This window comes from Aptenodytes patagonicus, chromosome 10 (genome assembly GCF_965638725.1).
Source record: "Aptenodytes patagonicus chromosome 10, bAptPat1.pri.cur, whole genome shotgun sequence".
Taxonomy (NCBI): domain Eukaryota; kingdom Metazoa; phylum Chordata; class Aves; order Sphenisciformes; family Spheniscidae; genus Aptenodytes; species Aptenodytes patagonicus.
This window is the reverse complement of record NC_134958.1, coordinates 11758464-11784662: the sequence shown is the minus strand read 5'-3', so window position 1 is coordinate 11784662 and position 26199 is coordinate 11758464. Positions and strand designations below refer to the sequence as shown.

General features: G+C 48.8%; 2 protein-coding genes and 1 long non-coding RNA gene across 4 annotated transcripts in view; 2 read left to right on the top strand and 1 right to left on the bottom strand.

Moving 5' to 3' along the window:
- The window catches only part of CHSY1 (chondroitin sulfate synthase 1), an 80622-nt gene extending 75344 nt beyond the window's left edge, over positions 1 to 5278 (top strand). Inside the window, exon 3 of the mRNA XM_076348044.1 lies at positions 1804 to 5278. Within this exon, the coding sequence (XP_076204159.1) occupies positions 1804 to 3396 (1593 nt within the window). The 3' untranslated portion in view covers positions 3397 to 5278. The remainder of the gene's footprint in view (positions 1 to 1803) is intronic.
- Positions 5279 to 8029: 2751 nt separating this feature from the next.
- Positions 8030 to 12777, top strand: LOC143165247 (uncharacterized). Its single transcript, XR_012996225.1, has 2 exons — positions 8030 to 8078; positions 12407 to 12777. It is a non-coding gene; the product is annotated as an uncharacterized LOC143165247 (long non-coding RNA).
- A 1578-nt stretch (positions 12778 to 14355) lies between these two features.
- The window catches only part of LRRK1 (leucine rich repeat kinase 1), a 78935-nt gene continuing 67091 nt past the window's right edge, over positions 14356 to 26199 (bottom strand). For both annotated transcript variants that reach the window (XM_076348042.1, XM_076348043.1), the window contains exons 29-33: positions 25844 to 25961; positions 24330 to 24446; positions 18424 to 19259; positions 17734 to 17835; positions 14356 to 15858 (exon numbers count right to left, since the gene is read on the bottom strand). In XM_076348042.1, coding sequence (XP_076204157.1) covers positions 15681 to 15858; positions 17734 to 17835; positions 18424 to 19259; positions 24330 to 24446; positions 25844 to 25961 — 1351 coding nt within the window. In that variant the 3' untranslated portion in view covers positions 14356 to 15680. The remainder of the gene's footprint in view (positions 15859 to 17733; positions 17836 to 18423; positions 19260 to 24329; positions 24447 to 25843; positions 25962 to 26199) is intronic.

Below are 26199 nucleotides of genomic sequence, written 5' to 3'. Positions count from 1 at the left end.
ATAGCACTCTTTTAAATCTTGCATGACTTCTGAAGGCATATACATCTTGACAGGCAGCTCATCTGTGGCTTGCCGAGAGGCCATCGTCAAGATGTTCTCCTTTGGCTGCGTTGCTGTATGGGATCTATCTAATAAGAGGCAGCCTCTGGCCTGAATTGCTCATAGACAGCATGAAAGCAGCAGGAATCGCTTGGGGGAGGGTGGGCAAGAAGGTGAACTTGAGCAGGAAAGTAGAAGGGGTGGCGGATTGGTGATGACCCATGGAAAAAAAGTCCTTTCTTTCTCAGTCCGGCTGAAATTCCTCCCTCCCTCCTTTGAAATGAATTACATTTGTTCAGATTAAAATCCATGCGAGCTGCTTCAAGTAGACGCAGCTTGCTCCTGTGCCGTCCACAGTGATACGCTGAATTTCAGGTTTCAGTATGCGCACATCTGGTGTGTTAAGATAGCGGCAATTAAATCCAGGTGTAAGTTTATCCCTTAGATTCAATGTCTGTCCACAATAATGGGAAAAATGCAACTGAAGGCCTAATAAAACAGGACTTCTGCTGGGTCTGAACAGCTGGTAGAAGCATCACTCGCGCTGTCTGTTAAAGGGAGGCTTTCTGTGCCTGTGATTTTCCTTTTAGTGCTCCCTTTAATTGCCATTGTATTTGAGTCATTCTCTCTTCTGTTCGTCTTTTGGATTTTAGCTCTTTGCTAATCTTTATAGCCTTTTTACATGTGCTTTATTGACTGTATTACTTGTAGCAAATTCCGCTGCCAATAATGTAGATCGGATCCTATATCGAATGAAGCTGTCATGTCAGCTCCTCTGGCAGGTTGATGTCATTTGTGTTGTGACATAGAATCAGCCCGTGATCTTTTTAAATGTCCATTGTCTAGGCTGGTATATAACTTTGGCCTTGAGGGTTTTTTTTTCTCTTGGGTTTTTTTTCCAGCTTATTTTCCACTTTATCATCCTGGTTTCCACATGCTTTTCATTATATCAGCTACTGCCTGACCTACTGAAGACTATAAAGCTGGTTTGCCTGCTTTCTTAAGTTGTGGCTTTCTGTAAGGCTTTTGAATCTAATCTTAGCTCGCTACCTTCTTGTTCTGAAATAGCAATTTCCACTTTAAGGATGCTGTTATGCTAGTGTACATATGCATCCTGTATTACCCGCCTTCTGGAACTGCTGCTAGGAAGCTCAGGTGCATTTTACTTTCTATTGACATTTTAAATGACAGGGGAACTGTAGCTTTGCACTGCAGCACTTGAGATAACTTATTTAGCATCTTGACTAAAGCATTCAGCAAGCTGGATTTTTAATGCCTGAACAGCATTTGGGTGTAACAGAAAAGGTGTCGTCATACTTGCTTACTATGTATATGGCATCCTTTTTTATCGTTCTTTATTATTATTATTAGAGCCCATGGGAGGCGGAAGAATAGTAAGAGTTTTGTAGTGAACACTTCATGGGTTTCTTTTTCCTGGTGATGCTGCATTGTTGTGAAAAAATGATCTTCCAGTCTACTTACTGCTCAGTTGTTTGGCCGACGGTGGTATCTCTAGAATGGGCTGTAGTAATCCCAAATCCGTGGTAGATGTTTCTTTAACCAGTTTACAATGAATAATCCTCTTAATTTCCTTGAATAGCAGCTGGTATTGCTACAACCTGTGCCTAAAACCAAGAACAGCTTATTCAGAAAGCCTTCTGGCCCTGCGAGCAAGGAGGAATTTTCTCCCAGCGGGGGCTGCGTGGGCTAACTTTCACAAGTACAGCACTGCTGAGACACTAACTTCTCCTTTCTCTCTTCTAGATGCAGCAGCTGTTTTATGAAAATTATGAGCAGAACAAAAAAGGCTATATCCGAGACCTGAGGAACAGCAAAATACACAGAGCTATAACGTTGCACCCCAATAAGAACCCTCCGTACCAGTACAGACTTCACAGCTACATGCTGAGCCGCAAGATAGCAGAGCTGCGCCACCGGACTGTACAGCTGCACCGGGAAATTGTCCTGATGAGCAAATACAGCAATACAGAAATCCACAAAGACGACCTGCAGCTGGGGATGCCACCCTCCTTCATGCGATTCCAGCCCCGCCACCGGGAAGAAATCTTGGAGTGGGAATTTCTTACAGGGAAGTATTTGTATTCGGGTGCCGACGGCCAGCCCCCTCGGAGAGGAATGGACTCTTCCCAGCGTGAAGCGTTGGATGACATTGTTATGCAGGTCATGGAAATGATCAACGCCAACGCTAAGACCCGGGGGAGGATCATAGATTTCAAGGAAATACAGTATGGCTATCGCAGAGTAAATCCAATGTATGGAGCAGAGTACGTTCTTGACTTGCTGCTTCTGTACAAAAAGCATAAGGGGAAGAAGATGACCGTCCCCGTCAGGAGGCATGCGTACTTGCAACAGACATTCAGCAAGATCCAGTTTATGGAGCACGAAGAGATGGACGCCAAAGAGCTGGCCAGCAAAATCAACCAGGATTCTGGATCCCTGTCTTTCCTCTCCAACTCGCTGAAGATGTTTGTTCCCTTCCAGCTCAGCCGATCCAAAGTAGAGAGGAAGGAACTCAAAGACAAGAAGATCAACATCCTGATTCCTCTCTCCGGACGTTTTGACATGTTTGCAAGGTTCATGGGGAATTTTGAAAAGACGTGCCTCATTCCAAACCAGAACGTCAAGCTGGTTGTCCTGCTTTTCAATTCCAACTCCAACCCTGACAAGGCGAAGCAGATCGAGCTGATGAGAGATTACCGCTCCAAATACCCCAAGGCTGACATGCAGGTTTTACCGGTGTCGGGGGAGTTCTCGAGGGCACTGGCTCTGGAAGTCGGATCTTCTCAGTTCCAGAACGAGTCTTTACTTTTCTTCTGTGATGTTGACTTAGTGTTTACCACAGAATTCCTCCAGCGGTGTAGAGCCAATACGGTTTTGGGTCAACAAGTATACTTTCCCATCATTTTTAGCCAGTATGATCCAAAGATTGTTTACAGTGGAAAAGTTCCTAGTGACAATCATTTTGCCTTCACCCAGAAAACAGGTTTCTGGAGGAACTATGGCTTTGGTATTACCTGTATTTACAAAGGTGATCTTCTTCGAGCAGGTGGCTTTGATGTCTCCATCCAAGGTTGGGGCCTTGAAGACGTAGACCTATTTAACAAAGTCATTCAAGCTGGCTTAAAAACTTTCCGAAGCCAAGAAATTGGAGTAGTCCATGTGCATCACCCTGTTTTTTGTGACCCTAATCTTGATCCAAAACAATATAAAATGTGCTTGGGGTCCAAAGCTTCAACTTATGGGTCCACACAACAGCTGGCTGAAATATGGTTTGAAAAAAATGACCCAAATTTTGGGAAAAGCAGCAATACTAATGGCTCAGTGAGGACAGCCTAATGTCCAGCTATGCTGGAAAAGACTTTTTTTTTAATTATCTAATTTATTTTTGGGAAAATGTTTTTTGATAATTCACTTTTAAAAGACCACACAGGATATATTTTAGAAATCATCATTGTTTTCTTACAAAGCGCTCGTTTTGAGAAGAACAAGGCCGCTGGTTTTTTTGTTGTTGTGTTTTTGGTTTTGAACAAAACTGTGATCAATATTTGCCTTCAAACAAAAAAATTGTTTAAGAGTTATCTGACCGATCGGCGGAAATCTGACTTGAGTTAGAATTTCCTTATGAACAAAAGATTGTTTCCTACCTTTTCCGTTGCTGTCTTCGTTGCTGGGATTCTGTAAATTGGGACCTGAGCGTGCAAGCCAAGTGACAAAACAGCGTATCTAAATGTTTTGTTGTGACTGCTACCGTGCAAAGATTCTGCTTCTTTTGTTAAGGATAGCCATTATTTTTTAAATTGCGTAAGAACAAAACAAATCGGTGTGGCGATGATAAGGGTATTAATCGCAGGAGGTTTTATTTCCAGATGGCTGATTATTTCAGTTTAAAAATACACTTCCACTTATTATGGCTGGGCGACTTCAAGGGAGGGAAGAAAGTAAGCACAACCTGCTATCCGATTAGTCCTTGTAGAAATTTTTGTCCTTTATATTTGGTCCATATATGGACGTCATGTTTTAAGAATCCGTGGTGGGTTCTCTGTGTTATCCTCAACCGCTGTCCCGTCTAGAGCTGAGACGATGTGATCAAGAAACGCCGAAGCTAATGAGGGAGGGGAAGAGGATGGGAAATGTGAATCTCTTGCAGCAAAGCGACAGTACACGACCAATTAGAGATCCCTAACGAGAACTTTGAAAAATCTTCTATACCGAGTGTACTGCACCTGATTGCATTGATTTTGCTCAGTCGGTTACGTGATGTTAATGGGAACAATTATTACATTTGATTATTAGCTTTGTTTTGGGATTATGTTTTTCTGTATCTGATAGACCGTTAATTTATTTAATATCCATTGGTTTAGGTTCTTGACCTTTCCTTGAATATATGTTAGTCATTTTAATATTTTTTATATATATATGTGTGTGTGTAAATATATATATATATTAGGAATGTATTGCATCTTCTCACTGATAAGGTAGTGTACATCATACTTGCAGTAAATGATCTCCAAAGATTACTTTCTAAAATACTTTTTTCATGGATCTTTTTTCCCCAAATTTCTTTAACATTTTTGGAATGTCTTCAGTAAGCTTAGGAATTTTTTTGGTATTCTAAGAGGAACTGGGGATGGGGAGGCCGAACACAAGGAAAGCGTGATCCCTATGAATTAACACCTAGCAAGGTAAGAGAAAAATTGACAAAATAAAGTGCCTTAAAGCCGGAAAGGGAACCCTTTACACTGAGACGTAGACAGTGAGTGGACATTGTCATTGAAGCAGATGATCTATTGAGACCTACCTACCTGTAAATATCTTGCTCAGCAGAAACGAAAAATAAAAACCAGCGAACAATATATTTTTCTATCGTATCCTCCAGCACCATTTCGTCTCTCATTGCTCTCAGTTCCACTTTGCCTACTCTTTGGGAAGTGGAGACTAGTGAAGGAACGGAGAAAAACCGATGCTGAGGTTGTTGCCGTGTTTGAAGGGATCTTACGGAGTAATTGCTATTCCAGTAGAAGAAGTAACCGTTGTTTACACGTGTATGGAATATGAACTGCAACTAGTGTAGAGTCGATGTCTTATAATGTTCATCGTTTTTTGGTGACAGTCCCAAGGACGTAGGTACTTGGATGGATTCAGTGCATGGAAAATCTTTTTTTTTTTTTTTTTAAGACTTGCTTCTAAGATGCAATAAAGATTTTTTATTTGCAATCGGAGCTCCTCATGTCGTCTGCCTCAGTCCGTATCTTTTCGTACAGCGTAGGCACGGCTGCAAAGGTAAAGCAGTTTTGGGAAGTAAGTCCAGGTAAAAGGATCTCCCTCTTACAAAGGGTTTTGACCTCTGTGTTGTGTTTTGGCCCGCAATAAACTTAATGCCACGTACCTTGGCTCTGGGGAAAGGGAAAACAAATCCATTCATCAGACTCTGGCGTACGCTCCCATTGCTGCCCGCGCTGATGAGCTGCGCGATTCCCTGGGGCGCCTGGTCGTCTCTAACGGAGGTTTTTGACTTTTTCCTCATGAAAAGATTAAAAGTGCGTTTGCTGTCTGAAAACATCCATAACTATACATTTAAAATGCATACGATGACAAGGCTGAGTAATTTCGCAATGTTTTGTGTATTCAAAACACAGTAAAAATAATTATTAAGTGTGTCGAGCACTTATTTTTAATAGCTCTGCCAGTTTTGTCACAGTTGTTCAAAATTGGTGTGAGGCTTTTTTATGTGAAAATTAAGTCCCAAAGCAAGAATCTTAGGGATTACAGAAGTGTTTCTTCACACAAGGGAAAGGAAAAAAAAAAAGCAACTAGTATTTGTGGCTGCAGAAAAGAGCTTGAAGAATATGAACCCTGAAGAGCTGTACCAAAAGACGGGGGGGGGGGGGAAAGCCCTGTACTTACACTGTATTTATTAACATTTATGATTATGTAGGACTTTTTTTAGCCCATAACAGCCGGTAAAAGCAGAATGCATGTAAATGGAAAAAGCCATTTAATGAAAAGCACCCATCTGGTACTGGGTTTTTTTGCTCGGTTGCAGCAGTTCTGATTCAGTTACCAAAGCTGTCCAAGCAGCATTAAAAGTGAGTTTTACACCAAGCTTGCAGGCAACTCTTGAGGCCCCAATCTTAATTGACCACATATTTTATGGACTCACAGCTTAAAAGTAATCCATTTTAAAGTTCAGTTTCGAATTATAACCGTCTGTGATGAAGTCTAACCTTATAAAACCCATTTTATACTAAAATAAGCGGTATTTGCTGCCCAAGTTATAAGGAGCTTGACCAGGTGGAAGTCATCGGCCGGCAAGTGCTAACCCAGCCTCTGACAAAAATCCCTTCTGGGGCCGGAACGTTTCATTCGCAGTTTACTCTGGTTGTTTGGTTCAGGGAGAAGTTTACTTCGTGCCGAGAAGCCAGTTGGTGTTGGAAAACCCTGGAGGGTTTGCCTCTAGTCCATTAAGAAAAACAAGGTATGAGAAAATGAAACGGTGTCATCCTGACATTGAAGAACATGGTGACCGAGAGGCATTTGCTGAGGTTTGCTATATATTGAGACGCTTCTCTTCTTCATTAAAACAATTAAAAATGCAAGACACTTCTTTCCCTTGTTCTTCCAGTGTGTGTAACGCGTGTCAGATGCCGTGCTGGTCGCGGGCACGCTCACTGCAATAGAACTCCCGCCCAAGCAGAGCCTTGCAGCCCTTCAACGCTTGGCTTTAAAGCCTTCAACCTTTTCTGGACTCCCATGGGTGCGAGCTCTGTCCCGCACACTCGCGTGGAGGATGAACTCACGAGTCAAAGCTCAGAAACACTTTGCCATTCCCGCCTTCCCGTGGCTGACGGTGAGAGATGGGGTCACGGGTGGGTTTCTCGCCCACATTGACTCCCCTGGCCCTGGCCCGTGGCTCGTGCTTGGCAGGTTGGTGGCTCTGGAGGGCTTTGGAGGCCCCTTGTGTCTGCTGAGCTGCGGGCGCGGCCATCTCCCACCAGTGACTGGTGAGGGACCATGGTTTGAAGCACAGATGGGATGACCCATCACCATCTTCACCCTTCAGGTATCTTTGCTCCCCGGCCCCACGTTGCTTGTCAGGGGCTTGATGTCCCCACCCCGGTGCTCCTCTGGCAGTGACCGGCCCCAGGTGTTGTCCTCTGGCAGCCTGACAGCTGCTCAGCTTTGGGGTGGGTTATCACCTCCAGAAGATGGAGCTGACGAACAGGAGGGGCTGAGCTGACCAGCGGGGGGGACCTGCAAAGGAGCCTAAAGCCAGCCTTGGTCCTTCCTTCTGGTAGGTACGGTTGTGGGGTGGAGAGGAGGGCCTGGCTGTCCTGTTGGCTGTCAGGGGGAAGAGCCAAAATTCGCTGTGAGCCTCGAGCTGGAGCATCTTGAGGCTGCGCTTGGCTCTTTGTTCATGAGCGTTCATCAGTCGCTGGAGTTAAATTGCATGTGAAACTTCAGGGAGAGGCAGCTGGGCTCAGTTGCAGCAGTTCTGATCCAGCTCCCACTGGATTTATTACCACTGTGTTCTAAAAGCACTTCCCTCCCAGGAGCTCATTTCTTTGCTCAAGGATCAATGACGGCGAAAAGAGGCAAAGGACATGGGGAAAGGCGGTGCGGTACTTTCGGTTACGCATTGTGCTCGATGCGACTGTTTACAGGTTAAATATTTTTATGTAACTTTGCAGAGTCACAGTCCGTGGAAGGATTTCAAGTTTTGGTCCTTTAGGCACAGTGGGGTTTTATTGCCCTGAAAAATCAATGACCAGCTCCAGCCTCCACGCAGCTTCCCTGGACCTGGCTGTACGGTTCCTTTCAGCAAAATCAGCAAGAAAGTCCCGCTGACCCTAAATCTGCTTAGTCTGAGTTTTTGTTGAAGCTCTAACTTTACATTGCAAATTATTAGCCTAAGTTGTTTTGCATGAATACTTGCTAAAAATACTCCGCTTGCACAGCCAGCCTTACTCGGGAGCTTTTTGGAAAGAAAATCCTTCAGAGGCATTAAAAATGGAGAGCAGGTGAGCGCCTTGCCGGGGGCGGATGCTTCCACGTCCCACCAGGTTCCTCCTCCTCTGCTCTGCTTGGGGTTGTGGCGGTTTCTGGGCTGGTGGGACACTGCCCACGTTAGGACCTGTTTAAACGAATGTTTCTGTACCCAGGGCTGCAGTCTCTGCAGAGCAGGGCGCTGGCAATGTGAGTTACTGCGCTGACTGGAGCAAATTCAGGGGTTTTTTGATCCCGATTTGAGCTCGAAGGCCGTCTCCTCTGTGGGGCATGGGCAGCCTTGGAGACATCCTGCACACCCTGGCCGAGGCACATTTGGGCTGCACTGCAGCTGCATCCCATGAGGTTTCCTTCCCCGAGTCTTTTACGGGATTTCACCTGGCCGCTGCTGCCAGAAGCGCTTTTATGCCTCGCGTCCAAACTGCTGCCGACACTTTCCCAGGTGCAAGAAACCCATCTGCGTCCTTTCCAAGCTCCAAAACCCATCTCCCGGCTCTCCTCCAGCCCAGGAATCTCTACCACCTTTTAAATCACGTTTATGAGCGGGGTGAAAAAAATTGAATTAACATCAAAAAAATAACAGACCGAATACTGGGCTGGCTGTATTTACTTTCACTTTAATTCAATAAAAACCTCAACTTTAATTGACCTGAATCAGCTCCAGCATTTCCAGCGTGCTGGGCTCAAGCATCTTGGAAATCGGGGGTCCCCACCGCATGGCTGGGGGTGCCGGGAGGACTTCGTCCGGGTCCTGCTACGCCTCTTGCCCACTGTTTTAGACAAGGAAGACAATAAAAGTAACACCTTTGTGCTTTATTGACTTTTCAATAAGAGGGCTAATACAAAGGGCACAGTTTAAAGCAATTCTGCGATAAAACAAACTTCCAAAGCAAATGCACTGCGATACGGGGCAGATAAAGCCTGTTTGCTTTGCCGGCGTTGGCTCTGCGGGCAGCGGTTCAGAAATGAAAGGTGGAGCTGGGGTGGTTCCGCGCGGCGGGGCAGGACCGTGATGGCCTTGGGGAACCCGAATTGCCGCAGATGTGCAGCCTGGCGGGGCGGGTACGTGCCCTGGCCGGCTGCCCACTGCCAAAAATCACTCTTCTGTGATTCCCCTGGTGCTGAGCATCTGCCCCAGGTGAGCTCGGCCCCCATCCCCATCCCCAACCCCATTCCTGGCCCCATCCTCATCCCCAACCCCATTCCTGCCCTCATCCTCATCTTCATCCCAATCCCCATCCCCATCCCCCCCGGCTCTCCTCCAGGCTGCAGCCTCCCCACCTCCCCGCGCGCCAAAGGGAATTAATGTCCAAATGCAAGCGGTGGTTTGAAGTGGGAGCCTCGGTGGGAAGGACTTTTTTTAAAAAAAAACACCTGAATTTTTTGAACTGCTTTTTCTCCGAGCAGCTGTGAGCCGTGGCAGGAGCCTGTGCTGGAGCTGCCCCAGCCCTTGGTGCAGCGGGACCTTTGGGGTTAGGGTTCCCTTTGGGATTATTTTGGGGGGCAGGAGGGGGGCAGGGATGGATATGTGCTGCCCCTGGATGTGGTAGCAGGGGCGGCAGCGATGCTCGGGCACCTCCGGGGCCTGGCCCCGCTCCCTGACACGGCTCTCCCGGGGATTGCTCCACTCCTGGGTTCAGTTGAAGATCTCAGGGTGGGTTTTGGGCAAAGCTGAGCTGGTTTTTGCACCGCTATTGTTCTCCACCGCCCGCGGGCCGTAGCATGTGTGCAGAGATGACTGATTGCTGCTGCTGCCTCCCAAAATGTCAGAAGCCGGGTAGAAACAGACCTGGGCAGTGTTTGCACAAGAAGACCAGGCAGGGTTGGTTGTTTTTTTTAAATTCGGCACAATTTAAAAAGTCCTGTTCTCGCATGGGGCCCCACTCGCTGCAGCCATAAGGGGTAGACCGTCAGAGCGGTGGAAATCAAAGGGAAACCCCGTTTTCCAGAGGTCAGACCAACAAGTCCCCGGAGGAAGGTTTATTAGGGCTGGAAGATCGCACTGAAGTGTTTAATAGCGTGGAAACCAGCCCGAATCGCTGCCGGTGCAATAACCAGACCCCAGGGTGACAGTGTGTGGGGTTGGGACCCCCCCCGTCCTGCACCTGGGCTGGGGGCTCAGCCCTGGAGCTGTGGCCCTGAAGCCGGGACACCCAGCCGGACGCCTCAGCGCCCGCTGGCGGGGGGCTTTCCGCCCAGCAAAATGCCTTCCTCAGACATGCTGTGTAAAAGCTTGTCAAAAAAAAAAAGAGAGGTGGGGGGGGGAACCCACAACAGGACTGAATTGTATAGAGGAGCCCCCCGACGTCCAATATTTTTTATAGGGAGCGGGGCCCCATGGCAGGATGCGGCCGCCTTAATGCTCCTTTCAGCCAGCGCATCCCCATAAAGTCCCGGTGTAGGGCCCTGGGGGTGAATGGGGACCTGCAGCCGTGCCGGGAGGGCCGGGGACAGCAGGTTGGGCTGGAAATGGTGGTGGTGCCGTTTTTTCCTCTGCCAAGCACGGCCAGGCCACCACAGCCAAGGGACATTATTTTTGGGGCTGGTTCTTCTCATCTAATCCTCCAAACACAACTGTGCTTTATAATTTTTGAGAAGGAAAATGGAGAAGGAAGGGGCAAATGCGTGGCACAGGTTAGTCTGCGGCTCCCGCAGGTACGTGGGGTGCTGAGCTCCCCCTGCTCCTTGCAAAGCACACGCCAGACTGGGACAGCAGCCCTTTTTTTTGATAAAAGCAGCAGTGGACACTGAAGGGTGCTCTCATGCCCTGCCGAAACGCAGCAGCCGGAGGGATGCACTCGTGTGATCGCACAGGGAAGAGGTGGTGGATAGGGGCAGAGCCCTGATGGGGTCCAGGCCCTGAGCTCCCCCCTGCCCACCCCACCAGCTCCCTGGGCACACGGCAGCTGCTCCCGTGTCAGTGTGTCACCAAAGCCACTTCCATCCCTCCAAACTTCTACCCTCCGTCCCTACAAGCTGCCATCCCTCCATCTCTGCATCCCGCCAAACCTCCAAACCGCCATCCCTCCACGCCTCCATCCATTCCCAAGTGCCTGCAGGGTGGAGGAGGACTTGCCCGGTTCATGGGCTGCAGTGTCCAACGAAGGGTCAGCCCCAGAGCCAGCCCGTTAGCGGAGCTGCTTTGGCCAAGGAGCAGGCGGAGAGGAAGGGTGACGGCAGCGGCACGCTGCCGGGGCCAGCCGGGGCTCTGTGGCACCAGGACAGTGGCACCGGGCGAGCCAGCTCCGCGCTGGGGCTCTGCCGGTGCTGGCGGGGGGGGGGGGGGGGGGGAGGGGAGCAGGAGGGTCACAGCTTGGCACGAAGGAGAAATTAGCAGGACCCAAAGCTGGGAGGAGCCTGACCAGATGCTGCTGTAAACAAAAAAGCGCAAAAAGGGATGGGGAATAAAAGAATCAGGGAAAGGCTCAGCACGGGCGGAGAGATGCCAGCGCTGGGCTGGGAGGGATGAGCAACCAGGTTGTGCAAACCCGGCTGAGCTCTTTGGGAATGGGTCTTTCCTAGGGGCTTTGTGCTTTGTTTCTTTTTTTTTTTTTTTTTTTTTAAATCTTGGTGTCATTTTGTTAAGTGTTGGTGACGAAGAGTAGCCACCCGCCCTGGCAGAGCAGCAGCCTTCTCCTGCCTACAGTAAAACAAAGCCAGGGCCCCAGTGCCGGCTAAGCCACCAAAGCCCGATGGCGCTGCCCAGCCCACCACCGCGGGCCCGGGGTAAGCTGAGGACAGGCTGGCAGCCTGAAAGAGCCGCAATATTTCCTGTCCTTTTAACATGTGCTTAAAGAAAACTAATTTCCTCTGTCCTTTCGGTAGCAGAATACAAAACAGCCAGTGCTGCCCCTTTCCCCACGTCCCTTAAAAATCATCTTATTTTTTCCTTACGCTGAAGCCAAGAGCTCTCGGTGCAGTGTGAGATGGGGGCATCCAGCTGGTGTGTCTCCTTTCCTTTTCCAGCAGAATTAGCTTTAATGTTTTCCTGCACACAGAGGAGTCAGTTGGTCTTGGACAGCCCCGGGCTGGTGGGGTTGGTGTGCCCACAGCACTGGGGGGTTGTGCTAGGTCCCCAAAATGCCCTGAGCGAGCACCAGGACGTGGGCTGCAGAGCTCGGGTACAGCAGTTTGCATCTATGATGTGCCTGCCCCCCCCCCCAACAACGTTCAGGCTGTGCCCTGAGCCCCACCGGGACCCAGGTGTTGGGCACGGCAGTCGTTCTTCATCCCAGGGCCTGACCCTGCATCCCGCTCGCCGCACCGATGCCAGCAAAGAAACAGCCAAAACCAGGACTAGGAATCAGTGTCCAGACGGTAATTATTTTTCTTTCTTTTAAAGCAGGTAAAGGACAGCCGAGCTCTTCAGGGAAGAACCCAGGGGTGCAGCGTGCGGCTCCCTGCTCGCAGGAGGCAGCTGGGCGAGGGGACGAGGCCGGGGGGTTTGGGCAGCCGCAGCTGAGCCGGGGCTCTGGTGCTGACAGCTCAATTAATCCTGGTGGTGGTGGGTCCTGTGCGTCTCACTGCTTCCCCGGCGAGTAATTAATGGCCTCAGCACCCCCCTCCCTCCTGCTGCCAGCGCGGGGGGTTAATCTCATCTGAGAGCATCCGTTTCCCTCCCAGCACTGAGCCCTTTCCGTGCACTCCCGCTGCTCCGAGACGGGCTGGGGGAAATCTGATGTTGACAAAATAAAACTAAGCTGTTTTCTTGTCTCTCCACAGTCAGCTGAAGGAAAAACCTCCCCCCCCTCCAGGCCCCTGCTCGGGCTTATTTTTAGAAGCTGAAATAAAATAGCAAGGACTGCGATATACGCAGCTATCCCAGGCCAAGCGCTGGTAACGGGGACTTTTATCACCAGCGTCTGGAGCTCAGGCAGCCCCTTGTTCCTGGGCTTTTGGGGCTTTTCCTGCCTTTAGCCTTGACCCCATCCCTTTCTCCAGGGATGGATGGCAGGGGGATGGATGATGCCCCTCACCTGTACCCGCCGTCAGTCCCGCCGGGAGCAGAACAGGCTTTGCTGGCGGGAGGGCTGGGAATGAGCATTGAAACCTCATTTAAACTGTTTGAACTGGTGGGGGGTTTTGATTTTAATTTATGTTTATTTTTGCCCCTGGGGATTTATTCCCGCAGCACATGTGTTGCTTACTTAATGGAGCCTTGTGCTAACGAGGTTTCAGGTTTGCTGAAGGGGAGGATTTTGTCCTGATTCCAGGGTAGCAGCATTCAGGCTCTCGGTTGCTTTCGGGAACCGACTCCATTCCCAGGAGGGTTCGGGACACCCTCACTCCCATCCCTGTGGCAGGGACCTCTCATGCCACCATGCCGTGATGTTTGCTTCTCTCCCACCCCCCTTCCCTGGCCATCCCGACCCAGCTGGCGAGGGTGGCAGCAGGGTTTTCAGAGCAGGGACGTTTCGGTGGGTCTGGGGGAGGGTGCGTGCAATGGCTGTGTGCAATGACAGCTCCAGCGTGCGTGGCAGGGAGCAGAACAAAGCCCCTTTTGTGACGGGGCCTCGGCCGGTGCCCACCGAAAGTTTGGGAGAGGCTCTGGCTGACCCCCGTGGACGCTGGGGAGCCCATGAGGGGCACTGCCCCACGCCAGCTTTGGAAGCAGCGCGGTGCCTGAGATGTTCTGCTCAAGAGGGATGATAAGGAACTGCTGTGGCTATTCCAGGTAGTGTTTTCTCAAAGAAAACCTGCAAGGCTGAATGAAAGTACAAGCTGTTTTACAGCCTCCGTTAGGGCTTCAAGGATCATGACATAGTACGTGCGCGTAAAAGGGGTCTGGCACCTGGAGAAGGTGACCGTGAGATGGTTAAACCCCAGCTCAGGTGACGGGTGTGCGCAGCAGGCACCTGCAGGCTTTGGTCTGTCAGGTGACAGTTTCAGGGAAATGCAGTTAATTAGCCCTGACACAGATACAGCTATTTCACAGCTAGGCTTGAGTCAGGGTAAGCTCTCGGGGCAGCTGTGAAAATGCCCGTCAAACTGCAGCGGCAGTGAAGGGCTAAGCCACCTCTTCCCCCTCTCCGAGACAACAGGCAGGAGAGCTTGTCCTGGTGAGGGAGAGCAAACCAGGGCACAGTGGTGCTGCCGTACCTGCCTCACGAGCTGCTGGAGGAGCTGCAGGGGGACGGAGAGAGGTAAGGCCGGAGACAGACTGTACTTGTAAACCCAATTCAAGCTACGCTCATCAGGAGGACGTGCATTTTAATCAGATGCTGCAAACCCCGAACACCCTGCAGCTGACAGGGGCATGGGTTGCCAATAAAAAGTGCCACCAACGCAATGTCATTGTGGGGAGGAATCCATTTATTTTAAGATACGCTCCGTTTCTGAAGAAGGATATTTTAGCAGCCTGCAACAGAAATGTGAACCAGAGGGTTAACCTGCCCGTTCGGCCTTGGCCAGCCTTGCCGATGCTCACACAAGTTTCTTGGGATAGAAAAAAAAAAAGGTCCAAAATTCAAACTGTACACCTTTTTACAGGGTGCTTAGCCAGGCTGACTTTTTACACTGCTGTACATGCTTGGGATAACTAAGTGCAACTGTATTCAGAGCCAATACATCATCCCAGGCCACTAATGAAGATAAAATAAAAGCTGCGGTGAGCGGAAGCTGCACAGATACACAGGCAAATTAAGCTTATTGTGTTCCCGATACTCCAGAGTGCATTTACCAAGAGAAAGAGGAGTGGAGCAACGACAGTTTATAAACCCTTCTGGTCACAGGGCTCCCTTCTCCTACACCAGGAAGTATCTGTCAAACCGAGTGGCTTTGCTTTGTATATCAGCTCTATTTACAATTGACTTTGCAACAGTGCAATTAAATAGCTCACTCACTTACTGAGATTGTGCAGTATTATTGGCAGATTATTTTAGGCTCTCTCACAGTAACACTGTACCACAATAGCTTTTAGGAACCAGAAACGCAGTGGCCAGCCAAAGCTTATTGCTGGTTCTTACACCTGGATGTCTCTACGCAGCAATCACAACGGGCTACACCTGAAGTAGCCTCTAACAAACCTGCAGGGATGTGGGTAGCAGCGCTGCAGGGCTTCCAGCAGATGCATTTCCCCCCAGGAGCAGGGTGAATTAGCCCACAGTGACCTGCACCGCCGGCCAGCAGGCAGTGGGGACTGCAGCGTGCTCAGGCTCCCAGAAAAGAGCCCGCTGAGGTTAACGGAGCTCTCCTGGCTGACAATATACACTATAAAAGCAGCAGCAGCAGCAGCCAGGGCATGCTGAAGGTGAGGAAGGAATTTAAAACGGGGAAGAAGAAACTGGAAATAGAGGCATGAGCAGAACTGCAGCCACCTCCACCTTCTGCTCTCAGCTACTGCAGGGGAGCGTGTGACGGAGCAAGAGAGTGGAGAGATGTCCCAGCTGCCAGGCTCGTCCCTGCCCTGCTCACACCGGTTTCTTCAGTCCTTGAAAGCCCTGATGGGGCTCCAGCCACGGGAACCCTGCAGTGCTCATTAGCAGCAAACCAGACGCATGCTCCCCCCGCACACCCCTCGTCCCCTGCCTCTCCGGGGCTGTGTCTCGGAGTCTAGGCGCACTCAGAGCAGGACGCTTCCATCTTTCGTCGAGCCTCGGTTCCCAGCGCCACAAGCACTACCTTCTTTTTCGCATGCAGGTTTCAAGCCTTCCCAGCTCTTCGTAGGCCTGGTAGAAAACGTCAAAGTCTCTGGCACTCCAGCCCCTCCAGACAGCCAGGCACCACTCCATGTTTTCATTCTCAAAGCAGCACACAACTGTGTCCTTTGCTATGAGAGCAGCATCCACCAGTGTCCTGGGAAAGGAAGAACAGAGCAGAGAAGGGCATTACAGCAGAGAGCAGCTCTGCTAACACAGCACACTGCTGCTCATCTGAGAGGCACTGACTCACAAGCTTTCCTTTCCAGCTACCGAATCTCTTTTTTATAAGCTGCAAATCCTTGAGAAAGGAGAACGTAACAAAGAGAGGGATCAGAAACTATGTCACGGCAAAAACCAGTGGCTCAGTGACATGGGAGAAGATTTTTAAAGGGATTCAGGTGCCTAAACATGCAGGTGTGTGCTTAAGTAAGTCTGCCGTGACATTTTGAAGTTGCTGTTAATCTCCCGGTTTGCTAAATCCACACTTTTTTACCTGCTGCCAGCTGGGCATTTTCAAAACAGCCTGTGTCATGCCACAGATAGCAGGCTGCTGAGAGCCTCTGCAGCCTGAAATGCAGTGTGGAAATGGGATGGAGCCCAGCTCTGCCAGCTCACGGTACGAGCCCCGAGTCCAGACCAGCAGGCATGGCTGTGGCAACAGCCCAGGGACCCACAAGGTTCGCGCAGAAGTCCTGTATGACAGCATCGTGTTGCATTGTGGTCTCTGAGCACGTTACCTATCAAACAAGAGCAGTTGAAGCTGGCCCTGCAGATACCCCAGAGGGAGGTGACCAGGCAGAGGACACTTGTGTCCTTGCAGGGTTCAAGGGAACCTTGCCGGGCTCTTTCTACCACTCCAGGCAGGGGAAGACCGGCCCCAAACCGTTTCCCCAGAAAGGCCCCTAGATGGGGAGCACTGGCACCAAGGGCTGTCCTTGGCAGCTGGTTTTTATCACAAACTGCCTCTAAGAAGCCACCTCCCTTCCCTCACCTCCCTACCCTGCTCTGCACATGGAGGGGCTTGGAGGAGGCAGGCACTATCAGCTGGTTTTTATCCTGCTGGTAAAAGACAGCAAGTCAACGGCCACCGTGCCTGAACCAGCCAGGCTGAAAGACAGCAAAGCAGAACAAGTCTGAGACAACCATGTCACCTCGCCTTAACTCCATGCCTAAACTCAGGTAAAGCAAAATCAACCTAAGAGTACCTGTGAACAATAAAGCGAATACTCCACTCCCAACTAACTGATAACTTGCTAACACTCAGTTAGCAAGTAGAGGGAATGGCAGGAGCACTTTGATCTCTTGTCGTGTTTGCCCAGTGGCAATAAACGATAATTTATAATCCTTAGTGCTGCTTAACCTCCATTTGTTTGGACATAAATAGTACAATCCCAGACTGGTATTTAAGTGATCAGCAGGAACACTCTCTAGCAGCTATTTATTTACTTGGACTCTCATTCACTGTATGAAACATTTTAAATTAATGTATATAACTGTTCTCCCCTGTGCTCCAGGAGCCCTGCCCTGGCCCGTCACTGCCAACAGCACAAAGGTGCTCATTTAGAGCCAGAACGTCAACCTGATCCACGTGAATGCAGCCACAGACAAGCACTGCGCTCTGCATAAATACACCTCTTGTTCTTAATGCAGGGCCTGAGTCTGCCAAGCTCTGGCGATCTTCTGCCAGGTGCCCTGGGAGTCAGCACCAGGCAGGATCAGACCGACGTTTATCGCATTGTGCAAGACAGTCCTGCCTGTCTCATTACGGGGGTACTTGGTCTCTGTGGCTTTTGGAGACCAGACTGTGGTGACAGTGCCTTCCCCTTGCCATCTGCCGTGCTATAAGAGCATGCACATGCCTCGACATGCAATCAGAAACTGTCTCCTCTGGCTGGGAGCTTCTCAGATGCTGCTGGAAGCTGAGAGGAAGCTCCTGAGAACCCTGGGACCCTGTAGAGCCACCCTCTGCCACCCAGTCCCCTTGTGCCCCCGGGAATTGGTGTGGCAGGCGCTGCCCAGTCAGCCTCACCCATAGGGAGCCAGTTCCCCAGCCTTCAGCACAGCAATCACTCTGCCCCGCTGGGTGCCAGATTCCTTCTCCAGCCCGATAACGATGATATCCCCTCCTCTCCTAGAAGAGAAACAAGGGAGATGTCACACCTGCTCAGCAGTGGGGACTGCTGACACCTGAGGAAGATCCACATTGGATATCCATCCTCTCTGCTGCAATCTCTTCTGCAGTTACATGACCTTTTGCAGGGAAGGGGGCACTGCGATGCCACCGAGGGGCATCCTGAATCCACTACAGTGAGAGCCCCCGTGACAGGCAAAATCAGATCCCCAGTGGTTTCCATCAGCTCAACAGGAGACAACAGCATTTGCCAGGGTTGTGTCTGAGCGAGGAAGCTGCCTGCTGTTCTTTCTTTCCTCAGTAGCTGGGGAAACAGGGCTTTGAGTCTTACCACCCACATTTCTCTTCTGTTGAAATCAATCCTGCAAGACCTTAGATGTGGCCATTCTATCCAACACTAGGTATCTTTAAAAAGTAGAATAATCGATGTACCACTGCACTGGGAACAAAATTTCTTAATGATAACTTGACTTTCTGGGCAGGTGAATCATACTGGGAATGCAAAAGTTCCTGAATTAGCCTGAGCTAATCTCACGCTCAGCCCAGGAGGGATTTTGACGAAGCTGCTTTGATAAGTGACCCACTTACCTGGGGATCCATATGAGGTCTTTTACTGGAAGAATCTTGACAGCTTGGAGATGCTGCATGTTGTCACCTGCAGGCATAGCATCGTGATCCAGGGAAGGCTTCAGCTCATGAAATTTGTCAGACTCCTCAAAATCTGTGGAGAGCAGTGCACTGGAAGAGCTCAGGGGCGAGCTGGGTAGGCTGGAGGGGCACCGGGTTATCCTGTTAGGAGGCGAGGAGGAGTAGGAAGACACAGAGCAATAATCTGTAAGCGAGTCCTGGTGGTTTAGTATCTGGGTGCCAACCTCTGGGCTGTAGATAATGCTCATGTCTGCCAGTGGGTTACTCTCCATCGCTTTGTGGTTTATAGGTGCTGTAGCTGGGATGGCTGCCGAAGGCTGCTGGATTGTAAACATGTCTCTGAGGGGGCTGCAGTCTCCGCAGTAGTAGCGCGCGCAGAGCTGGTAGGTGGTAACGTGATACATCACCAGGAAGTTGCTTTTATCGTCCAGACACCACACCACCTCCTCCCCATGACACTCCGAGTTGCAGGCGATGGATGTGATCATCGACGGCGGGCTGAAGGGCTCCAGCCTCCTGCTGATCTCCATCATGGCGCAGTCTATGATGAGGATGCCGGGGCCGTTGCTGTACCAGACCTCCGCTCCGCTGTTGGTGATCTCCATGGCCTTCACGGGGTACGGGTTCTGCCGGGGGTCATCATCAGAAATGTTGAATTTGGACCTGTTTGCCGTGTGGGAGCACAGGTAGGAGCAGCTGTCCCCTGGGATGCCCTGGGACACTGAAAACACTGCTACAAGTCCATCCGACAAGCCAGCCAGCACCACATACGAGTTCTGCAAGAAAGACAGCAGATTCTCTATCCGGATTCTTTACTTCTCCGCAATACAAGAGCTTTCAATCCCAGAGGCTCTGGCTGCCTCTCACAATCCTGCAAGTACACTAGTAACTTACCCCAAATCACTCAGTGATAACAGCAACATAAAAAGAAGTCATTACATAGAAGCTGCTGCAGAGCCATAGTCCTCTCACCCAGTATTACCTTTCTCTTTATTGGCAAGGGAGGACAGACAGACCTGGCAGCCTGCCCCGAAGGTTAACAAATTCAATCTGGAGTATGTTCAGAGAGAGCCATCATGATCCTAGGAATCCAGCTGTAGAAACCCGGCTCGTTTCCAAAAAGGAGTAAAGCTATTGCTATCAGTGTACGTAGGAGAGGAATGGAAGAAATGCAGTAAAAACAGAAAGAGAGGGAGACAATCCTCTCGCAAACAAGAGCGTACAGTGATTGCTCTCCATCCGATGTCTGCTGCTTTGACAGCACTGCTCCTCCCAGGGACGTGCTCTGGGTCTGGGATCCCTGGCAGCTCACAGACATCCCAGCGGAGGGCACAGAAGCAGCAGCAGTTCAGCAAAGTGGCTGCCAAGTGCCATGAACAATTCTGCAGGTAGCTAAAAACCTGCCCCTAAACGTACAGATGTGTTGGCTGTGGGAGCCATGGCTGGCGTCAAACTCTGGTGCAGTGCTCTGTGGCACCGCTGCAATGGATATCATCACGTCCTGTGGACGGGAGCCGGTGAGAAGGCCACGGCTCGCTGGTTCTCCGACTCCTCCAGCTCATCACAGCGGTGCACAATGTTGTTAAACAGACTGGGAAATGGATCTCTCGGGAACAAAACTCCCCATGACCTTGGGTCTGTACCAGAAACTCCCCCATCTGTGAAGCAGATAAAACAATACCTACCTCAAAGGCCTTTCTATTTCCTCCCCGTGAAGCAATAAATTCCAAAAAAAGACCCTTTGCCCAGGGCTTTTTTGCTGTTGTTACAATCTGGCCAGACTAAAGCAAAGCAAAACGAACAGAACCAGACAGAGCACTGCCAGCTGAACAACTTCACCCCTCTGCAGCCCTGCCGTGGCGGAAAGCCCTGCCTCCTGGCGTGCCCGGGACGCCAGCGACGCTGCTCGCCTCTGCGACATGGGACGGGGACTCGGCGTCACCCCTTGCTGCCCATAAATTAAGGGAAAACCTGTGCCCTTCCAGGGATCTTGGCTGTGCCAACCCTGGAAGATAGCTCCCAGGCTGCTTGTGTCCATAGAGGCAAAATCAGTATCTTGAATAGCTCCCAGATATCAAGGTGCAGATAGCATAGGGGTAAGTATTAGTTTAATTGATAGCACTGTTTGCAAGGCTCATTAAGAGTCTTGGACAAAAAGACACTATCTGTATACAAAGTATGAGTAAAACCATGAGTGTGCTGAGCCCATCTGACTAATCCAAATCACAGCAGAATTTTACTGTAATGGGAAAAACTAGGGAAGCAAGTGGAAAGTTGTGAAATGGGACTTGGACTTTAACTCAGTCCAGTCCCAATTCTCTAACCACTTAATTAAAAGAAACCCAAATGGCCTGCAGTGTTCGGTGCCATGTCCCTGCTGCCATGTGGATCTGGTGCAAAGGCTCCTGGATATGAGTTTGCCAGGGAGTTGCATCAATAGGTTGGAACATGGCACAATACTTTGCACAAGCTGGGTTTTGGGTTACTTTTTCTTTGGAAAGGAGTTAAATTATTTAAACCAGAACAAAACAAAGCAGAACAGCCTGCATTTCTCTGGTGAAAATGGTCCAACTTTTTCAGTCCAAAAGACCCTTCACAATAGGTATTTCTTACTAAGAATGGAAAATTTAAATTGAAATGGGAACATCTGAAATTAACCGTAATGGGGGTGTGTCAACCTGAACTGCTCCTAGCGTGACACAGGACACTATTAAAGTCTTCAGAGATCTCTATAGTTTTGTCTCACTTGATTTGAAAATGCTGAATTATCCAAGTATAGTCTTCATAAAAAATATTTCTATTTCTTTGATTAGTGTCAGCTACTGCAGAACAGAATCCAGATTCCCTTTTAGGTTCCATAGGCCAAATTTCCCCAGCACTGAGCAATCGGCACCATAACCGGGCAGAGCTGCGTCAGTGATCCCCACCCAGCTTTACCAGTAATACTGGCTCTGCCAAATTCTAGCCTGTCTGGAATAGCACAATGGTGGAAGCAAATCTGGAAGGTATTTTATGCTTTGGGGCACTTATTACTCACTGCCTTCGCTTTCGGGACCTGTTTCTACAGCCACTGTTGTTATCTCTCTGTTTAAGAAACGAGGAATAGGAACTCAAACGCTGAGAAATGCCCTCAACCTACCATACCTCGCCTGACTGAGATGAGGGAGTGACCCATTTCACAGAAGAACCACCCACCACAGAAGGCCACCCACCCCCGGATGCCACCGATTCACCAGACTTTATTAGGCGCTGCTGCAGCCGGGCAGCGAGGCAAAACTCTCCAAATCAGGGTATTACAACAGTGACCAAAGGCAGGCAGGGCAGCAGCCTCCAGAAACCTTAAGTAACTTTCTCAGAATTCATTTTCAACATTTGGGCTCCACAAAGAGCCAACAAAAACACACAGCAACAAAACTGCATTTGAAGTCTCCGTCCTGCCAGAAGTCCCGCTGTGCCAGGGAGGAAGGCCTCTGAGCGGGGCTGTGACGGTATGTGATGTGCAGGAGATGAGCTGGCTCCAGACGTCCTGTTCTTGCAGCTAAGAACAGCGCAAGGCTCAGAGCTGTCGGGATGGCCACTGTGAGCAGGTTAAAAAAAATAAAATAAAATATAGCCCCCGACACCACAGCCTCGGTCACCTCCTCCTCTCTTCCCCGCAGGGTCTGGCACTGCTGACAGCGAATGCCGCGGCAGGCTGCAGCCTTTAAATGCAGCTTTTGTTTTTGTGTGTTCCAGGTTTTTGCAAGAGGCCCGAGGTTTGCACCCATTCAGATTTCTCTCTCCCTCAACATCTCTTTGTTAGAATGTTGCAAACCAATTCAGAAAGCGTCTTGTTTTGCTCTTTTTAACCTGTTTGTTTGCTTATTTGTTTTTTTTTTTTCTGAAAGGAAATTTACTGAAAATTTTATTGTTTGCCAAAAACAATGATACTGGTGACAGAAAGCATGCAACAAAAAAGCTTAAATTGTACAAGACTTTTCCTTGGCGGGCGAGTTTTGGATTCTGGGCCCCTCTCTGCTGCTTTTAAATTTCCATGATGCTTCCTTTGGATGAGAAACCAAGTTTTGGAAACTATTTCTTTTGGATCAGTCTTCCCAAGGCAGTCGTAAAGAATTCCCCTTCCCAGCAACATCCCTCGGCAATTCTCTGACTGCTAGTTACCTCACATCTCGTCAGCTAAAGGCTTTCTTCCCAGGGAAATGCAAGCAATTCCCTTCTCTGCTGGACAATAATGACTCTGTGATAACTCTGATACAGCTTGCTGCACCGTACAGTGAGTTTGACAAGTGTAAGCTTTCCACTTAGCTTTGTTGGAAGAACTGGCTGTTTCAAAAAATGGTTTAGTTTCTTGCCAATCTGGTCTGCACATCCCTATGGCTGCTGCTCTGGCTGTTTCACTGCCAAACTCATTCATAGAAAGGAGAGAGGAAAAAAGTAAGTCCAATAAACTAAGGAGTGCGCCGAAGGGATGTGGATTTCTGGAAGGTTGGGTAGGGTCGGGGGAGGAAGGGAGGTGTCTAGACTCAATATTACTATTGTAGGGCCTGGCATTATTTATGACATTTTCTAGGCAAGCCACAAACTGAAAATAGAAACCAGGAGACATAAAGCCACTTGTAACCCCTGAGGAATGGCTTTGCAAGCTGTATGACAGTGGAAAAGCTGAAAGTGAAAGACTCGTTCGACTGTCCTGGACAACACCTCAGGCAGCATGAAAAAGAAACTTGCCCTACACATCAGAAATTAAACTCCACAGCGAAGAAACGCTACAGGTCTGGGAGCCAAAGAAAGCCAACAGATGCAGCCTCCCCGCGGGTGAAATTTATTCCTGTGCCAACTTTAGATCTATGCCCTACTTCAGTCCTACTTACGCCATGTTTGGAAGTGAAGCAGTACACCTTACACTAACCATCTGCCTCGGATTCAGTTTGCAGCAATGCAGCAGCCTGAACAAATGAGCCAGAAATGGACAATAACGCAGAACAGGCATGTGGTCCACTGTTGCTCCGAGAGCTGGTCCATATTGAGCTTTTAGACACATACCAGTCTGCTGGCATTTGCAAAAACTACACAGCTACCAACAATGTTGGAACATAATTATATGTTCTTACTTGAGGTGGCTGTAAGCAAACCGGAGGTAATTTAGCCCGAAAACAGTTTTTATACATCTCCCAAGACTTGCCCGCAATAGGCAGTCATGTCAGATTTCTCTTGCCAGTAACTGGATGTTAGCAATTCCAGAACTAGACAGATAGTATATAATGTTTGTTATTACCTATAAGAGTAATTATCCGTATTACGCATAAGAGTATACCCATAAGAGCTGTATTATCTAAGTGTTCTCATTCAAAACCAAAAAAGAAGTGTGGCTGAGCCTAGGTAATATGATTGTGCACACAAATGACAGCATGCACACATACCAGGAAAAGAGTGGGTATCAGAGCTAGGATATACCCAAGTCCTGCATTAGCAGTTAACAAATCTCTATTCTAACTATTGTTTCATGTCCCCTCTACTTTGCTTGATCAGCCTAAACCTTGTCTTCCAGTGATGTGGAAACACAGCTGGAAAACTTCCTTGCAGAGGAATTTGATGTATTTTGACTATTTTCCCAGCAGGCTTGGAAGTGCCAGCTTTGGTCCCCTGACTCAGGTTCTTGCCCCACCTCTGTCTTCTGGCAGAGGCACAAAGACCTGGAAACCTCCTCGCACTGCCAAAATGTTCCTGGGCATTGCAAAGTCCTTCAACACCAGCTAGTGACAAGCCGCGCAAAACTCTGGCAGCTTGGCCCAGCAGCAGACAGCTGAGTCTCACTAATGCCCCTTTTCCTTTAGGTTCCTCCTTACCTTTTTGACAACAGGCATTACTAGAAAGCAGCTCACAGTAGCAGGAGTGTCTAAACCCTTCTGCGGAGTCTTTAGAGGACACATGCCCTGCAACCCGTACACAGAAATCTTCTGGTCCTGTGAAAGAGCACATAAAATTCTATGAATTTCAATCACCTTCCATGCTTTTCATATTTTGGTACCTGAACAAGATCAAATTGGTTCCAAAACCAGTTTTTACTTGTATTTTTCGATATCCAAAGCCAGGATTTGTCTTTGTTTTCCCTAGAGAGCATTTGCTTTGTCTGCAGGTAGAAAGTAGGTACTGCCTTCCACAGAATGAGCTGCGGGCAGTATATGCACTATCCAAAAGCCACCAAAATCACCACTATAGGTGTTTTATCACCACATCTAAAAGTAGCATTTGACAACCCTGACTCTGGTTTATTTTTACAATTCTTCCAAAAATAAATTAAAGGGAAGGGTCCGCCCCAGCCCCAACAAATCCCAAACGTGTCAGGACAATTGAAATATGTTGTATGTTATTTTGCATTAATCTGTCAATTCAAGAAAAGCTAGTATTACATTATATGTGGGATTACACCTGCTCTACAACTCCTAAGTCTACTAAACTGACATAGAGCACCCAGTTTGGGGAATAGCAACACACTTCATTTTGATCAAAAAGACGGGATACAAAATGCTTTAAGATTTCTGAACTGTAATTTTTCTATACTTCTTGTTATGAAAAAATAGGAATATTTGAACTTTACCTCAATTCAGGAACAGAAAAAGTCAAAACATCTTATTTTCCTACAGGGAAAAAAAGATCTATACTCTCACTCAGTTCCAGCATCCATGCTAGGGCGGAGTGAATTAACCAACACAAATTATTTATTCAGCAAGCGTGGCCTTTTTTCCCCTCTCTGAAACACTGAACTTCAGGAACACCATTTCAGTTTGTTCCAGCTATTTTTTGTTTGTTTTGTGTCAAATGATTGTGTCAGAACCGGCTGACACTTAACATAGCCCTTCTTGATGGGCAGACAGGGGCTCTGAGGGATAAATCAGCCATGCTCTCTCACTCTTATCTTTTTAGCTGCAGTTTTCCATGGTGAACACAAAACTTGGGTACCCCTTTCTGACCAACTTTCAAATCCCTCAGGCCTCTTTCAAAACCCCACCCTTAAACACATGGTTTCTTTCACTGCTTTCCTTTATCGCTTACAGATAAGGACATTTCCCAGATGAAACCCTGAGTACAGATATACTACAATCTGGAGAGTTTCGCCTTGGAAAGTCAAGGTTCCCACGATCGCTTTGAACAACAGGAGGCATGATTTTGATCTAAGTATCAGCTAAGTAATAGGCAGAAACAATACACCCGGAGACAGCAAAGTCATGCTGCTCATCTGAGACACCTATTGTTTCAAACACTCTTAGCTTTACTAATTTAATAGGCTCTTTCTCTTCATTTGTGTCTCTTCTAACGAGGCCCCTCTTGAACGGGGCACTGAAGCGCGGGCAACGCTCACCTCGGTGGCAGCCCAGAGGGCATTCTGAAATTTTAGTTGGCAGCATAGCTTCATTCCTGGGCAGCTCATCCTCTCCACTTCTATGACTCCTTTCTCTGGATTCACCACCGTGTAGTTTCTGAAAGGAGCAAATAACAATTTCCTATAGACAACATTCAGCCTGCAAACTGCTACAGGATGGTACTCGGCACTTTTCGCCAAGCCATAACACGACTGTCCAGATGTGGACAATGCTGCAAGGATCTACACTCCTCCAAATGGTCGTCGTAAAGGAAGAGAAATAAAGATGTGCCATGGCTCTTCCTCAGGGGGCAGATATGCAACTGCTTCTGTGAAGATTTAAACTCATCTATCTG